At 37.7% G+C, this 19,307-nt stretch overlaps 1 protein-coding gene across 1 annotated transcript in view; it reads right to left on the reverse strand.

Annotated features, from left to right (window-relative positions):
- Nucleotides 1-19,307, reverse strand: part of LOC113084161 (neuronal migration protein doublecortin) — an 81,881-nt gene that overhangs the window by 44,625 nt on the left and 17,949 nt on the right. The window contains exon 3 of the mRNA XM_026254802.1: nucleotides 3,615-3,949. Coding sequence (XP_026110587.1) covers nucleotides 3,615-3,949 — 335 coding nt within the window. The remainder of the gene's footprint in view (nucleotides 1-3,614; nucleotides 3,950-19,307) is intronic.

Genomic DNA, 19,307 nt, shown 5'->3' on the forward strand with positions numbered 1-19,307 from the left:
TTTCTATGACTTTATCAATGTTGCATGTACAATTTAAATATGTAATGTAATAATTAGGGGTGTGCATGAAGCCAAATACCTTAATTGGAATGGCATGGATAATGGCTTCAAAAATAAATAACAGACAAGAAATTCTGTCTGAATATTCAGCTAAGACTGGCTCAGTTTGGTGTTTGGGGATCACCGCAATATTATACACATCCCTCTAAAGTCATGCAATAGAGTGTGAAGTGAATGAATGTAAACTTTATGAATGAAAAGAGCGCAAATCAAACACTGAATTGCTGTTGCCTCTCTGTGCATCTGAGATTCTATATATTTAACGTTCGATATATTTAAAAGTCAATGCTTTAAACCTTAGGCTACAATATGATATGAAGGAATGTAATAAGAAATGTTTGCGTGCCACATGCACATTTGTTTAGTGAAGTAAAAAAAAAGACCCACTTAAAGAGTTCTGCAAAATGAAAATGTGCTTTAGTTCAAATGATCACTAAACATTTCTCATGACATCTCTCTGCTTGCATGATAAATATATTTTTAGAAATGAATAATTATTTTAGTTTAACATGGCATACTTGTTCAGTGATAACTAAGAAATAAAATAATAATAATGGTTTAATCAAGTAACTGTACAACATTAAGGAAAAAAAATATTAATAACGGTTTAATCAACATTCCACAATGTTTTATCCGAATACAGATACAAATAATTTTGTGATTGTTACAGATACAAATACTGGCTTTTACATGAAAATGAAAATCTGTAATGATGTAAACATAAAGTTTTGAATATGTTGCATTAGGCTATGAATTAATAAGCGTTTATTGATCTATTTCATGTATTTTCATATACAGTAGCATGAACCACGAGTAGTTGAGTAACTGGAGTATGTTTTAAATAAGAAATCGACTAGCAGTAGATATATGTGTGTGTGTGTGTGTGTGTGTGTGTGTGTGTGTGTGTGTTTGTGTGCATGTCATGAACTGAAGGCATAATCTACAAAGGCAAGCAAACGTCATAATGACAAAACAATGATAGAGTCAGAGGCTGAGGCAAATAGAGTAATCCAGAAAACAGGCATAATAACAAGACCAGGAACCAAGATTCAGGAGGAACAGTATACAAGGCTTAGAAATGCAATAAATATACATACAAGACTTGGCAAAGAGTGACAGTGAACTAACCATGCTAATGAGACACAGGTGCAAACAATGAGACCGGGCAGAGAACTATGGGGAATGAAGTCCTTCACAGAATCACAGTAGTCTGGGATCAAGTCCCAGAACTTTAAATCCATGAGGGAGGTGGAGCGGCTCAGGGGGAGGGATGGTGGGTCAGGCCCATGTGTTAAAAGAGAGGCTGGAGACTGAGGTAGACCAGGGAGCCAGGGTGGAGCCAGTAGAGCAGGAGGCCACTAGGGTGGAGCAGGTAGAGCTGGAGACCACAAGGGCAGAGCAAGCAGCGCTGCAGACCACCAGGGCAGAGCAAGTGAGTGGAACAGTGTTAATTTTGTCAATGAAGACAAGGTCGAAAAATATTCTTTGACAAAATGTATACTGCCTCTTTGTTAACAGGACGAGAAGGGACTATAATATTATTTGAGGACAGCTTGGCTTTGTCTGATGGCTTGTGACCATCCATCTTCCTCTTGATCACATTCCAGAGGTTTTCAATGGGGTTCAGGAGATTGGAATGGCCATGACATGACCTTGATCTGGTGGTCCTCCATCCACAACTGATTAACCTGGCAGTGTGGCATGAAGCATTGTCCTGCTGAAAGGAACTAATCCTCAGAATTGGGGAATATTGTCAGAGCAGAAGCAAGCAAGGTTTCTTTCAGGACAACCTTGTACATGGCTTGATTCTTGCTCCCTTCACAGAGATGAATGTGCCTGATTCCAGCCTTGCTAAAGCTCCCCCAGATCTTCACAATCCTCCACCAAATTTCAGAGTGTGTGAGACACAATGTGGCTTGTACACCTCTCCAGGTCTCCGTTTAATCATTAGACAACCAGGTTTTGGGCAAAGCTGAAAATTGCACTCATCATAGACGTTTGCAAACTTTGGCCTGGCTCTCTTTTGCTTCCTATAGATCAAGGGCCTTTTTCGAGCTTTGCACGATTGTACTCCTGTCCCTAGGGGCCTCTTTCGAACTGTCCTTGCCGTGCACTTCACCCCAGATGCTGTTTGCCACTTTTTTTGTTGGTCATTTGATGTCATCCTATGGTTGTTGAGTGACATTCAAATGAGTTGGCGGCCATCCCGATCAGTGGAGAAATATTTCTCCCGATCTGTAGCTTCCCCAATGTAAGCAGACTGACCTTGTTCTCATAAACCATTGTCTTTAAAACTGAGGATGGAAGCAACATGACTATCACTTTATCCCTCACCTGTATCCCACTGTATCCTAAAATCCAGAATTTTGCCCTTCTTTTCCTCAATAAAACTTTTTCTTTTAAACTCGTTTGGCAAGTTCAGTAGTTATCATTTGATTCTAATAACTTTTGAGGTAATTACTAGTTCTGTTTTTGCCATCCAGCTGGTCCTATTGCAGGAGGATAGTGATTAACACAGCAGATACTTTTTCAAAAAGTAATATTTCAAAAAATGGAAATATGCAATAGAGGTTGGCTTTTGTTACATATAAACTGAGTTTGCTTTTTATTATAATTATAATATTTTTTTCAAACTGTTAGATTGATTTATAAGAACACTAATATAAAAAAATAAAACTAGGTAAACTTTGGCATATTAAATAAAACATTATTAATATATAATGTAAATAAGTTACCAAAACGTGTGAAATTGGCTAGTATAATTCATGTCACACAGTTTTGCTTCTCTGTTTGCAATCAGATCATTCTAAGCCATTAAACTCTGGGAAATTTTCAGTCGTGTTCTAGTAATCTAAACAATTAGTCCAAAACAGTGCTGATGTAAAGAAAATCAGGCAGATTACATCAGAGCAGGCAGAGAGAATATAGTCTCACATTGTGTTTTCAGTGAATTACTCAGTGTGAGTTTCGGGTTCAAAACAAGAGCTCTGTCATATTCTGTGATTGTTCATCAGCAATGGTCATTTGATGGAAAATGATGGATGATGGAAAAGCCTTTTGCCTTGCATAACATAAACTGATTTTATTTTTTATAATACTGACAAATTTAGGCAGGTAATGGAGTCAGTCGTACATCATACAATGGATATAGCCTGGTTCTTTGGTACGTTGGATCGAATTGCTTTCTCACTACAAACAAAACCACCCCAGAGTTAATTTTCAATCGAGCCCAGACCACCTCGTTCAGGCTACGTCAGAACAATTGTTTTGGCACAGATCCTGTATTCATCCAAATTAATTCAATTTGTCTTATATTTTTGTCCATGGATGTTCTTGCTTATTAATAAATGTTCACCATTTGATTATTACTGTGTCCACTAGTGATTCTATGTGTGATTTCTAAATTCCAAACCATTTTAAGCCAGCAATATAGTAATTTTAAACAAAAGTTCAGTTAATTAAATACAACAACCCAGCAACCAAGTTGGTTCAAACTTTCAAGCCAACCAGCTGGGTCATAATAACATTTTTTAGAGTATGTACTCCTCCCATACCTGTTTGCCATCCAGTGTGTAGATCCTTTTCACTGCTCCACTCTCAAGTTTAATGGCCTCTGTGATGTCAGTGAGCACCTGCTCAAAAGAGTGTGCTGTCTTCTTATTGAGTAGCACACGGACGGCCTTCCGCGGCTTCACCCCACTCCTCATCACTGTCACCAGCTTTGGTCGAACAAAGTCCTTGTTCTCCTTTGGATCACTGCCTGTGCGGTTTGCCAGCATGTTCTTCTGGCTAGCTGATGCTTTCACATTGACTGACCAGTTGGGGTTCACATTTTTGGTGTAGTCCACTTTCTTGTAGAAGTTCTCAGAGGCACAAACATAGCTCTCACCTGGAGGGGGGGATAAACACAAAAAGAGAGAAAAAAGATATCTGTTAAGGACTGTTTGAACACCTCAGCACATTTTTGGTACAGAGTAGTGTTGTCACGGTACCAAAATTTCAGCATTCGGTGCCGATACCAGTGAAAATCCATGGTTCTCGGTACCAATTTCGGTACCAAAACAAAACACAAAACTATGCTAATTAAAAAAAATAATAACTTTTTAGCACTAAAAATAAAACCAATGCCATTATTTATACTTATTTACAATTGTGTTTAAAGTTTTTCTACAAGTTATATAATTATGAAAAAAATTAAAAAAGTTTTACTCAAATTTAATTTGTCTTTTAATTTATGAAATTTAAACACATTTTATTTTTGGTAAATGAAGGTAATTTGCTATTAAAATTAAAACATGGAAGAAATATTGTGAATTATTTCTTTAAAAAATAAAGTTTTATAAAAAAATTCAACAGTAATAGCAGTATCACATACATTTTACTAAATAATATTAATATTTCTAGCACAATGCCTTTATATAAAAATTTACTTTTTAACTTTTTAAGCGTGGTAAGACTCTCGCTCTCTCTCTCTTTGCATGTGTGACAAACAGTGCTATCAGTAAAGCGACGGTGAGTCGTGCGCCTTCACACATAGTTTACAGTGCATCAAATACAAGTGCGCTGTGTGTCCATTGAGATGAACTGAAAAGTTCAGATCGCTTGATGAAGCTCAGATGCCGAAATTAATGCAAGCGTCATGCGCTTAACATTTACAGAGACTGGTCCATATGGAGATTTGATTTGATTAATTTATGGTAACTTTGACAAATTCCATGACTGTCCATATTAAAATATAAGTTTTATTTTCATGACTGTATTTTGAGATTCCGTCCTCGTTTTCTGCTTCGCGGAAATCATAGCACTGAACCGGGTTTGAACGGGACCTCGGTACTACCGGTACTTAAAGAAACCTGGTACCGTCACATTTACATTTTTTTAGTACCGACTTGGTACCGAAGTACCAGGTCTTTTGACAACACTAGTACAGAGTATTTCCAGGTGTATCTCAATAAATTAGAATGTTGTGGAAATTTTTATTTCAGTAATTCAACTCAAATTGTGAAACTTGTGTAGTAAATAAATTAAATGCACACAGACTGAAGTAGTATATGTTTTTTTAATTGTGATGATTTTGGCTCACATTTAACAAAAAACAACCAATTCATCTCAACAAATTAGAATATGGTGACATGCCCATCAGCTAACCAAGTCAAAATGCCTGAAAATGTTTCCTGAGCCTTCAAAATGGTCTATCAGTTTGGTTCACTAGGCTACACAATCATGGGAAAGACTGCTGATCTGACAGTTGTCCAGAAGACAATCATTGACACCCTTCACAAGGTGGGTAAGCCACAAGCATTCATTGCCAAAGAAGCTGGCTGTTCACAGAGTGCTGTATCCAAGCATGTTAACAGAATGTTGAGAGGAAGGAAAAAGTGTGGAAGAAAAAGATGCACAACCAAACAAGAGAACCGCAGCCTTATGAGGATTGTCAAGCAAAATCGATTCACGAATTTGAGTTAACTTCACAAGGAATGGATTAAGGCTGGGGTCAAGATGTGCATACAGATGTGTCAAGGAATTTGGCTACAGTTGTTTGATTCCTCTTGTTAAGCCACTCCTGAACCACATACAATGTCAGAGGCATCTTACCTGGGCTAAGGGGAAGAAGAACTGGACTGTTGCTCTTTTCAGTCCTCTTTTCAGTCCTCTTTTCAGATGAGTGCAAGTTTTGTATTTCATTTCGAAACCAAGGTTCTAGAGTCTCTAGGAAGGGTGAAGAAGCTCATAGTCCAAGTTGCTTGACGTCCAGTGTTAAGTTACCACAGTCTGTGATGATTTGGGGTGCAATGACATCTGCTGCTGTCGGTCCATTTTGATTTTTGAAAACCAAAGTCACTGCACCCATTTACCAAGAAATATTGGAGCACTTCATGCTTCCTTTAGCTGACCAGCTTTTTGAAGATGCTGATTTCATTTTCCAGCAGGATTTGGCACCTGCCCACACTGCCAAAAGCACCAAAGGTTGGTTCAATGACCATGGTGTTGGTGTGCTTGACTGGCCAGCAAACTCACGAGACTTGAACCCCATAGGGAATCTATGGGCTATTGTCAAGAGGAAAATGAGAAACAAGACACCAAAATATGCAGATGAGCTGAAGGCAACAGTCAAAGAAACCTGGGCTTCCATACCACCTCAGCAGTACCACAGACTGATCACCTCCATGGCACGCCGAATTGAGGCAGTAATTAAAGCGAAAGGAGCCCCTACCAAGTATTGAGTACATGTACAGTAAATTAACATACTCTCCAGAAGGCCAACATTTTTTTTTTTATTGGTCTTATGAAGTATTCTAATTTGTTGAGATAGTGAATAGGTGAGTTTTTGTAGATGCACCTGTAGTATGACGGCTTTACTTTCAAATAGCAACTGGTTTTCCATGTCTTGCTACTATTGCATTCAGAAGTTCTAAGCGGTGATCTGTCATGATCTCGACATAATGGGTTGTTTTATCATTATCACGACTTAATTTTCTTGTGATCTCGACAAAACAAGAGTGTTTTTTTCATTATAACGACTTCATTTTCTTGTGATCTCGACATAACCAGAGTTGTTTTGTTTTTTTGTGGTAGTAATCACCTAGTAATAACGTCTACAATACTTAAATAAAGGCTGATCAATCACTGTTGATATTTCCAGAGACAGTATGCTAAACATTTTGTTTGTTTAATTAACATGTTTAAATGGTCAAAGCAACACCACAGACAAAGGCGGAGCCTTGGTTTTAATAAGCAGTTATTTTATGACACAGAACAAGTTGGTGAAACTCATGAATCTAGCAATAACATAAAGGGCCCTGTAATACACCTGGCACAATGCGATGCAAGGCTAGTTGTGTTTGCTAGTTTCAGTCCGGTGCCGTTCGCATTTTCCCGTCCAGCACCATGTTGTTTAATTAGCAAATGCATTTGCATTTTATAGACCTTGACACTGTTATTTACTTGGCATCTATGGGTCTCAAGCCTCCAGGTTTTTATCCAAAATATATTGTGAAGACGAACGGAGCTTTTAAGGATTTGAAACTAAATGGGGTAATTGATTAATTACAAAATTTTCTTTTTGGGGTGGAGTAACTCTTTAATGCACAAAAAAATTATATTAATTAAAGCATTTAACATTTATGAATTAAATGTCAGTAATAAACAATACTGCACATATTATAGCGATCAAGAGGAAGGTCCTATTTTATCCCAAACACATACAGTATAGTGGATATACAGTTTACAACACACCATCAGCTATATTCAGGTCTATAGTGCCACCTGTTGGCATAGGTTTGTAACTTAGAGAACAACTTTTGTTATGTTGAGATCACAAGAAAATTAAATCATGATGATGAAAAACAACTTTTGTTATATTGAGATAATTAAGTTGTTATAACGAGAAAACAAAAAGGTAATAATAATAATTAGAATTTCTGTAAAAGCAGGGCCTGAATTTCAGGGTAGGATTGAGGATATTTTTATAAATTTCCTGCAAGTCTGGCATCCTCTCGTGCAAAAAAAAAAAAAAAAACTCATGCACACATTTATGCACTAAAGTTGAATGAGCAAATTAATGGACTGATGAAAAAAAAATCTTTCTGTAATTTTAAAAACAGCATAAATGACTAGGCACTAATGTGTCTCTTCCGTTTCTCTTTCTCAACATGCAAATGGCTTCAAATCAGAACAACTTTGCATATTGACAACAACTTTAGCTTAAATTTAGAATAAAAGAAGCTGACTAAACTGCTAGTGCACTATTTGTGCAATATACTGTAATTCTTTGACTGCCAGTAGCACAGAACAACCAGTTTGACAAGACAGACATCGGCATTAAAATTAAAAAATACAAGTGGGTGAAAACAGTCAGCTTAAAATGGTCTCCATTACTTAATATCACATGTGTTACCAGGGATGGTCTGGGAGTGAAAAACAGCCCTGGACTTTCTCCTAAATAGGCCCTCCACATCTACAAACAGGAACCATTATAGTTTTCCATTAAAACCCAATTTTTTTTTTTTATTATAACCAGTAAAACCATTATACATTATATAGTGATGGTTTCTATTATAAAAAAAAAAAAATCAGCAAGGGATTAAAATAAATGTATTATTGTATGAACAAAAATACTTGAAATCTACACAAAAACAGCAGAACACGCAAAATGTATAATATGACAATGATAAGCATAAACCTAAAATCTAGAAACCTGAAACAACAGAATTCTTAAAATTGGGTACTGTATTTTTCGGACTATAAGTCGCACCTGAGTATAAGTCGCATCAGTCCAAAAATACGTCATGAGGAGGAAAAAACATATACAAGTCGCACTGGACTATAAGTTGCATCTATTTAGAACCAAGAACCAAGAGAAAACATTACCGTCTACAGCCCCGAGAGGGCGCTCTATGCTGCTCAGTGTAGACTACAGGAGCACTGAGCAGAATAGAGTGCCCTCTCGCGGATGTAGACGGTAATGTTTTCTCTTGGTTCATTTCTCTTAGTTCATTTCTCTTGGTTCATGTCAAATTAATTTTGATGAATAAGTCGCAGGACCAACCAAACTATGAAAAAAAGTATGACTTACGGTATACGGTATTCATCTCTCTCTCACTCTCACTCTCTCTCTCTCTGCATGCTGTGAGTAAGTCAGCAGAGTGTGGAGAGTGTGGGTGAGAGTGGTAGTTGTCAGTGGCTGGTAAGAGTGTTTTTTTTTTTCTTATAAGTGTTTGTTGGTTGTTTTTTTCTGTTGTAGTTTTTGGGAGGATTGTCTGCTTCCAGCACTTTGCTGGAAAGCATGAAGACTCCAAACACAAAGGTTTATGAAAGTTTAACTCGGCATCATGAAGTTAAAATAAATTTTAATGTTAGCATGGAAGAAATATGTTTGGCGGTAGGAGACGTTTTGAGTCATGAAAAAATTGTGTCAACTTCGCAAATGAATAATGCGATTGTCCTTTTTCTTAGCACGATTGAGAAGGCTAACAAAATGGTGTTGTAATTAACCCTGGTGCATTGTTCAAATTCACTACCCTTTCGTTTATGTTTGGGATAAAAACATCCACTAAATTAAACTGCTGTAAACATGTATCAGATAAAAAAAAGCACTTTTTTTCATAAATCTATTAATCAACCTTTGCCCTTTTCAAAACTACCAAATTCTTAAATAAAATCCAAGATTTTAACTCATTAATTGCCAAGTTCATAAATTACGTCACTGATTTGGGGGGAAAAAACAAACAAAACGACTTATTCTCAATATAAAAGTAATTGTGGATTGGATTTTTTTTTACCTTTTATCAAAGTCTTGGGCATGTCAAAGATTAGTAACAACACTGGCTTTGATGCATTTTTAGTACTTGTGCAGCATTAGATTTACATTTTTTCTCCCTCATTTGTGACATGCCAAGCTCAGGGACATGCTGCTTGTTCTTGCGGTTCTACTGCTGGAGAGAATACCCTTCACTGATATAACTAGCTACTTAAATTAAAGAGAGGCCTGCTATTCTCTGCCTCATTAAAGGGGAGAATACCCCTCTGCTAGCCAGTAGGCTATATTAAGAATATCTCAATAACATTGTCTTTTCTCTTTTGCAGGAATGGAACAAGGTTGGTTTTGGGGGGTTCTTCTTCAGACAGTAATACCTCTCATTATGTTTGGGGGGTTAATATTTAAGCTTCTGTATGTTCAATTAATTTGGGAGCAAGAACCCCCATAAGGAACCATACTGCCAAAGATAAATTGTGTTCAATAAACTCAAGTAACTTGCCAAAGTGGTCCTGTCTGAAATCGAGCGCAGCGTTAGTTCAGTCAGTCCAAGGATGCATAGGCTGCAACCAGTTGATGAGGTCACCTGTCAAATGACTCCAATCACTACCATTCTCCAATTAGATACAGGACATATATAAATGGCACTACTGCTCGGTAGGTATGCTCAAATGGCTCGCAACCCTCACTCCCTCCCCATTATAAGCATAAGCATATTACTGTGAACCTTCTGGTTGTCGTCTCTTTGTTTCAGATCACTAAGGCTATCAATTCCTGAATGGTATGGACCTCACTGAGGTCCACTGAAAACAATCATCCGTATAACCAAGCTAGATAACAGGATAGATGTCCCACTGCTACATCTACACGATTACCACTGTTTGCTTTAAAATACATTTATTAAGTGTCTTAATTGTCATGTATTTCCAAGCTGATGGTTCCAGGAGGTTAATGTTTAATCTATTGTATGTTCAGTTAATTTGGGAGCAAGAACCCCCATAAGGAACCATACAGCCAAAGATAAATAGTGTTCAATAAACCAAAGTAACTTGCCAAAGTGGCCCCGTCTGAAATATACAAATACATAAAATCAGTCCTTGAGCAATCCAGAAAATGGTGTCTCCTGAGTTTATATTTCAAATTTAAAGAAGATACCATGAAAATGTACATTCCTGCAGCAATTTTTCTGAGACTATGTCTAGTCTCACCACCCCTTAAAAATGTAATGGTCCTACATATTTTAGTCATTATACATACCACTGCATACTTTTTCAATTATAAAACAATAGACTGAAACTTAGACATTGTATAAGTGAATTATTTGAGCACTAGAAAAATGCAATAAGAATATTTTTTCAGTAATAAAAAGAAAAAAAGAAGAGAGAAAAAAAAAGAAAAGAATTAGCTTTGTATGTCAAGTACATACTCTGATTGCCAGACATACAGCATTCACACTGTGTCAGACTCTGTTCCATGCTGTATGTGAGTTTTCTCCCTGTGACCCAGTTTTCATCCTCATTTTGATTGTTAATTTGATTAACAATGTTACATGACTAGGTGCGCCTAGTCATTAGTCCCCTAATTCTCTGTGTATTTATGGTCTTGTCCATTCATTTAGTTTTGTCGGTTCTTGATGTGCTATTCATCACCATAGCTCAGGCTAGCCCCGACCCAGTCAGTTACACTAAGGCATTTGTGCCTCTCATCCTCGCCCGCTCCCTCGAGGGGAAAACCCTTGCAGCACTGTTCCAGATTGGGATTATGTTCCATCCTCCAATGTAGCTCCCAGCCACCATCAACCTCGATTGGACCTCTGATCCCGATCTGGAGCCCCTCGGCTGGCAGTTCCCGAGTCAAATCAGCCGGCAGTTCTTGTGTTGCAAGCTTGCAAGCAGTGTCAGGTCCAGCCCCAAAACTCACTCCAGTGCTAGCTCCTCGAAAGTGCGGCAGTGCCTACATGCCTTAGACATGTCAGTGCCCGGGTGAGTACCTGTTTGCTGCATATGCTAATAACGGATGCATCTCTCACCAGTTGGAAGAGGTCATGAGTTGCCACTCGGCCCACAGCCTGACTAGAGATGCTGTCCTTGTGTCTAGCTTTGAAACACTTCCTCCCAGGCCAAAGAGATCACTATGTGTTGGTGCGCACAAAAAACGACAACACGCCAGTGGTCTCTTCTATGTGTGTGGGGGGGGGGCATCCGGTTGAGGTAGGGGCCGAGGCCTGGGGAATAGATGCCTCACCCCGAGGGATAAAGCAGACTTGGAGAGTCTTTTGCCTGGCTGAAGCTTCATCTGTTCACCTTTTCCCTGATTGTTCTGCACCCAGTACTTCAGGAAAGAGTGCGAAGGGACGGGGTCCGTCTGCTACTAATAGCCCCATTCTGGCCGGGCCGAGTATGGTTCTCGGACCTGATTTCCTTTCTCAATAGCTCTCCATGGGAGATTCCCATCAGAAAGGATCTTCTCTCACAGTCGGAGAGTATGATTCTCCACCCCCGCCCGGAGCTGTGGAAGTTATGGGTGTGGCCTCTGAGAGGGCACAACCTATAGCTTCCGGTCTCTCAACCGAGGTTATTAAGACCATCCTCTAATCCAATGCTCCCTACATGAGGAAACTGTATGCCTTGAAGTTAAAGCTTTTCACTTCTTGGTGCAGAGACTGCCAGCTCAACCAGTCTACTGCCTAGTTGGGACAGTTCTGTAGTTCCTGTAGGCCTATTTATCTGCACCCTAGAGGTCTTTGTGGCGGCCATTGTGGCCTTCCACACCCCTCTTGGTGGCAATTCAGTGGGAAGACACCCTCGTCTTACATATTTCCTCCGCAGTGCCCTGGGGCCAAGTCAGAGAAGTCAGAGAAGTGGTGGATCAGGATGCTATTCCATAGCCTCAAGTCCTCTGATCTCCCTTCTCCTTGGGGGTCAAGGCTCACTCAACCTGAGATATGGTGGGCTCCAAGGCCTTCTTAGTATGTGTATCTATCCAGGACATCTGCAATGCAACAGGATGGTCCACGCCCCTCACATTCGTGACATTCTATGGCCTAGATATGCAAGCTACTTCTGGCTCTTCTGTACTTTGTCCTAGCTGTGATCTTCCACACTAGACAGGGATTTGCAAGTCTGGTGGCATGGACATTCTCGTTCCCATAGCATTTTTGACGCAGCTCGAGTTCCTGAAGGGGAATGTCTCCAGGTTACGTATGTATTCCGTATTCCGAAAGGAAAGAGACGCTGCGTCTCAGGGCCATACTTTCAGCATCTCTGCAAGCCCTTGCTTCATCCTTTGAAGCTAAAGCTGATTCAAACTCACATGATTTTATGACGTCTCGCCCTTCTATTGGACTGATTACACATATAATTTAGAGCTTGGTCATGCTGGGGGCATGCCCATAGCATTTTTGAAGCAGCATCTTATTCCCTTTGGGGAACCATGGTTACATACGTAACCTGGAGACGTTTTTTAGCAAGATTGAGTTGTTTTGAGTGGTGAGCTTCAGTTTGACCTGAATGTAGGAAGTTTGGGGAATTTAGTTAAATGTTATGGATTTGTGTTTAGCGTTTCACAAAAAAAGAGGCATAATTTCAATTTAAGAAATTGAAAACAACTGTAATATCATTATAATAACTGTAAATATTAATAAATTATACGCGTGTGACTGCATCATATAATAATTGCTGTCATATGCACATAAACTGACAGTCACCAATGATAAGCTACTACTAAATATTGTAGAAACTTAATTTTCTGTAAAGCTGCATTGCAATGATTTGTACCATAAAAAGCGCTATACAAATAATTTTGTGGTTTTGAATCAGCATCATTAGCGTTTCAGTTTTTTCGTGAATGTGAGCTATGCTCTGATTTTAAGTCGTAGTTTTGTCTGCTCCTGAAATGGGTCATACCATTGATATTACACAGCAGTATAAGTAAATAGAAATGCAGTTATTGCATGGATGGAGTGAGAACAATATAAGTGTCTAAATTACATGCAAATAGTTCAGATGAATGGTAAAAATCACACTCTTTTTTTTCAGTGCGGTTAAACTAAATGTAGGAAGCTCAAATAACCCAAACATTAACAACAACATTGAAATAAGAGTGCATGTATTTTACGTGCATTTGGCTGGAAGATCAACCATTATTTATCTGTCAGTCAGATGCATTTATAATCACTTCTTTTCTATGCGCATGCTTTGGATGTGTGAGCACATGGGCGAAGAAACAAGATGTATGTATAAACAGACTATTTATTACTAAACACTGTTGTGCAGTGCATGTATCATTTATACTAAAAGCCGGAGGGCACTCTCTTGCAGATAGTCCAAAACGGCCCAGAAGAAGTAATAGGAAAATACCCAATATGGACAAAGGTATCCCGCTATTGTTGAAGCTAAAAAGGTAATATCATGTCATTTCGAAGTAATAAATACAGTATATAAATAATCAAGTGCTAATTAGCATGTAATTTAATGAAGTATAGAAATTATTCTGCCTTAAGTGTTTGTATAAGCCAATTCTAGAATTGTCATCAGGAAAATACTGAAAAAAATATTATAGAATACAAATTATTGGTTATCGTCCAGCAATGTCTTTTTTTTATCCAATTAAAATGCATAAGAAAAAAATAAGTTTGTCAATTAGACAAAAGTCAAAAGTTGTTTTTTATTATTATTATTATTATTTTTTACATTTCTGCCTCCCTAATTTTTTTAATGATGGCTACACCCCTATGTGTACAGAAAACAAACCATGAGTATTCTTGTACTTGAATGGTTTGAAGTGGTCATATGATGTGTCATATGATAAACACAATGCATCAAGTGGGGACATAATTATGGATTGATAATATACTGTATATATATATATATACAGTATACATTATAAAATATATACAGTATATACAGTATAATATACTTATACTGTCTTTTTACATGTTGCTTTGCATCATAACAGTCAGAACAGCCGGCATTGTAGTTTAAATTATTTATTTGTGCCCAATGGGGCAATTCGTTGTGCAACAGATAGTATAACAAATCACACACAATACCAATACAAAAATTGACTTATGCGTTATGCAAATCTTCCCACATTGTGATATAGACATGGGGTCATGTTTAAACAAGGCATTTAAGGAGGATGTGGATGAGTCTTAACTTTAATAAAGAATGTCTCTTTGGGTTTGAGACTTTAGTCTTTGCAACTTTAGGGATCTTCCAATAAGATTTGAGAAAGGATCACGTGACGAGAGCAGCTGCTGTTACACAAAAAAGAGTGGAGGCACTGTTTTAAAAACCATTGTAAACAAACACAGAAAAAGAGCATCCCGGATAAGATGTTTTCCTTTGTATCTAAGAACAGATTTATTCTCAAATGTTCTTTTTAAAGAATAACATTTCTCTTAATTGTCCACTGAAGTATGTGATCTGTAGAGCACTGTCGGTTTTCTTCCACATTTGTGAGTCAACACGCGCTCACTCTTTTTCTACACATAAAACATGAAAGTAAATAGACATATAAACAGAGTTGGGTATAACGCGTTACAAAGTATTCTAATTACTTTTCGTGATAACGCAGTAATGTAACTTACTTTAATGAATTACTGGAGAACTCGTGCAGTTAAAATGGACGGAGATTTTTGTTCAAGATCGGGAGGGAAGGTAACATCTGGACAGGTGAAGAGCTGTAGCAGCGTGTGTGGTGGAGGAAATGCTGCCCTTGTCGACTGTGGAATCGCAGTCATTTAGAGACTTGCTTACGATTATACTAGTGACGGACAGCTCTGTACCCTTGCAGGACCGAAAGACATTTGCAAGGTATCTAGATAAATGCTATGCGGATAGAGGGCTGTCACTTTTGTGTAAAAAGCATTTTCGATTTTTTAGACATAAGTGTTCATTGAATCGATTGTAAAATCGATTTTCCATGTCTAAAAAAAAAGATGTTTCCTTTTTCAACGCCACGCCAATTGGACGAACGAGAGCGCTTGGAAACGCACAAATCAGCAATATTTCTTATTAATTGGCATTAGAGCTGTAATCTGGCCTTAAACGTTAGGCCCGACAGGACCCGAGCTCGACAGGTTTCGGCCCGAGCCCGAGAAGTACATTTTGATTGACAGCTTTTTAAAAGCCCGAACCCGTGTGCAGCGCAGCCCGACATTCAGATGTGCGCATACACAAACAGCTCTTTTGCCTTTTGTCAACAATGAGTAATTTATACATGTTTTAACATAATTTATTCATAACTAACGTAGACTAGGCCACTTGGAAGTTGGAATAAAGAAATAAAATAAGTCCTCTGGAACATCGTAACATCTCAGCACTCTAAATAGACATAGACTCATCTAGCCTATAAATAAACCAACGCACCAATATAAACGAGTCTTTTTTTAACAGATTAAATTAAGATACATTTTTAATTAAGATGGGTATTTGGCAATAACGAAATTAAGATAAAAGCTCCCCCGGATTTGCTTCTCCACATATCAGCTGACATTTAATAAAAGAATAATGCCAATATTAGCGTAAATACTCAGTCCACATTATGCATTTAAGCCTTAATGAATATATAGTTTTCATTTGAAAAACCATTAGCCTACTCACAGAGATTAGGCTAGGTCTACATGTTTTTGTGGAGGAAAATGAATGAATCCACTGTAGATGTCTTCAATGTGTTCCTGTGCTCACTGATGGTGATTATTCACTCATTATTCTCATTATAAACATGGTAAAAACTTTTCCACACCTCAGAACTTTGCTTTTGTTGCTGGTGCAACAAAGATTATATAAATTAAGCCCCAACAAGAGTTTTTTTACATCTATATTTTTTTAATTGTTTAATTATTTTTAAATTAATAGTCTGGTCAAAATCTATTCCCTATTTTCATTTTTGAAACTTTTTGTGGTTGGTCCGATCGATTGTGCAACCGATTTTCGAACGAAAAGTGACAGCCTTATGCGGATATGGACTTAAAAAAAAAAAACATTCGAGCGTTTGGAATATGTCTCCACAACCGCAGACATCTGGACTTGTAATAATAGAAGCTTCCTTGGAATGACAGCCCATATGTAGTTAAGACATACTGTAGATACATTTAAAAAGACTACAGTTTTCATTGTAAGGCAAGTTTATGTTAAGAATGTTAAGTTATAGAAATGAATTGGATCTTTAATTCAAGTTGGTGTTTTCATATTTCTGTAATATTTTTCAGTCAATATTAAATTACGGAAAGAACTGAGTTTCACTTTGTTTGTAGTTTTTTTCCTTGTAGGTTTAATAGGTTTTCTAAGTAACTTGAAAGTAATTAGTAATCTGATTACTTTTACATGCAGTAATCAGTAATGTAATCAAATTACAATTTTAGAGCAGTAATTAGTAATTTGTAGTGGATTACTTTTTTTGAGTAACTTACCCAACACTGCATATAAACTATATTAAACTAAACATTATGACTATATGTGTTTTATATGCAGTTAATGGTATTTTAAAAGCAATAAAGGGTGTTTATGACAAATCTTTGCAGTGTAGCTTTATTAAACATACAAAAAGTGCATATGTCTGCTTATTATTCTCAATCAACTATAGACCACAATTGGAAGTTATCACAAGCACTCAATGATGGTTTAAAGTGGGTAAGCAAATACAGTAATAATTAAATATATTTTCAAGTGTAGCATGATGCTAATTGTACTTATATTATAGGATGTACCCTATTCTTGTAAGCATTATCGATAGTTTGTTTATGGGGTATAACCTTGTTATCTCAATTTAATGCTGTATATTGAGCAGTGGATGATATTAAATCCATTTACGAGATAACATATCTTAGGAAAAATACATTGTCCATCAGCACTACCTAGCATGCAGGCCTTTACACATGTGTATCTCATGAACCAAGGCAAATACATTTTTATAATATGCATATTTTATAATGTAGCTAGTAATAGTATGCAAATTACAGAGACACAATATCATTATTCACACATATTACAAGCTTTTCAGAAATCTGTCCTCAAATCTCAATGCCAAACAGAGGGGGTGGGATGCACCACAAGTGGCGTGAGAGGAAGCAAAAGAGGGCTAAGCGCAGAGATATCTGGGCTAGACTAACGGCTAACCTACACAAGCCTGTTATCCCCACCATCATACTGGCTAATGTAGCTCTTTGGACAATAAACTGGACTACCACGGTCAACTCAGAGGACTGTAAGAGACTGTTGTTATTTTGTGTTCACGGAAACATGGCTCAGCAACAGCGTTCCAGACTGCGCTATTCATCTCAATCAGCAGAAATCAGACATGCTATCGAGCGGACATGCTGTGGTACTGCAATGCTGTTGTGGTCTGCAAACACGGCTCACCCCTGGTGGAGTTTATGATTATTAAGTGTCAGCCATTCATCTACCAAGGGAATGTACAGCCATACTACTCGTTGCTGTATACATCTCTCCCAGCTCCAACAACAGCACCAGGAGAAGGGCACTAAATGAACTGTACAAGCACATCAGTGAGCAGCAGACAGTCCACCCTGATGCTTTTCTCATCTTAGATGGTGATATCAACCCAAAAATACACTACACTAAATACACCAACACGTAGACTTTCCAACACTGGGAAACAACACTCTGGACTTTGTTCACACCACCCAGAGAGGAGCTTACAAGGCCCTACTCCTCCTCTGCCTTGGTGCCTGAGACCACATCACTGTCATGCTAATGCCTGCATACAGACCTCTCGTTAAAGTTGCCAAACCAGTTAAGAAACAAATAGGCCATTAGGATCGTCAGAGGCTCTTCAAGAAGAATTTAAGCAGACTGCCACATACAATAACACCACAGACCTCCCAGAGCCCCCTTCCTCAAATCTTCCCATGAAGGTCCAATGTACTGCAGAGTTTGGCTCCAACCCTGATCAAAGCCACCTGCCTGTGATTTTCTAATGATCCCAAAGACATTGATTAGCATGCTCAGGTGTGTTTGATTAAGGTTAGAGCCAAACTCGGCAGGAAAGTGGATCTCGAGGTCCAGTTTTGAGGATCCCTTAGTACCTGAGTACTCAAACCACTCAAATGTGGTTTACAAAATAAAAACTATGCTAAAATGTCTCTTCATTTTTGTTGACCAAAATAACATTACATTATATGTACATTATACATTATATTACATGTTATAACATTATTTTGTCTTTTTTAGTCACATTATTATTATTATTATGCAGTATATCTGTTTCCTGTGTCTTACTTCAGCAGTTGAATCAGGTCGCACTGCCCAGACGCGGGTGACGTAACTTCTCCAAGCCCCACTCACGGCATTATTTAGAAGACGACAATAAACAAATTTAAGTCTGACACAGAGAAAGGGACCGATTTGTGTACTTCTAACAAGTTTGGTTGGTAAAATGAATGTTGTAAATTTAAATCAGAGCTTGTATTGATGTATTCTATAGATGTATTCTTGAGTCAACAATAATAACAATAATATAATAAGATAACCTTGTTTGAAATAGGTTTGGCTAAAATAACATTTTGGTTTCGTCTATACTACTAGGTACTTATACTATACTGACTGGGTTAAATAGAATTGCATTACTAAAAAGAGACAAAATGAAATTTTCATTGACTAAATGTCATCAGTTTTCGTAGACTAAATTCTGACTAAAATAAGACTTTTAGTTGACTGAAACTTGAATAGACTAAAAAGAGTATGAAGTGACTAAATGTTTCGCCACGGGATGTAGGATTTAAACAAGCTCCAGTCTGGATCCAGAACACCTGAGAAGAGATGATGCTGACCCTCAGAGGACCCCAGATGATGCTACCTTGAATCAACAAACAGAACTAACAATTATTGCTAAATGTGTGACTGAATCATATAATAACTTAATTAATAATATTGATAGTTCATCGTCTAGCTGACTACGTCTTGTATTATTATTATTATTTTTATTTTTTTCTAAAATCCTGTCAAATGTACACAAACTACTAGCTACT

The sequence above is a fragment of the Carassius auratus genome, chromosome 5, assembly GCF_003368295.1.
Source record: "Carassius auratus strain Wakin chromosome 5, ASM336829v1, whole genome shotgun sequence".
NCBI lineage: Eukaryota > Metazoa > Chordata > Actinopteri > Cypriniformes > Cyprinidae > Carassius > Carassius auratus.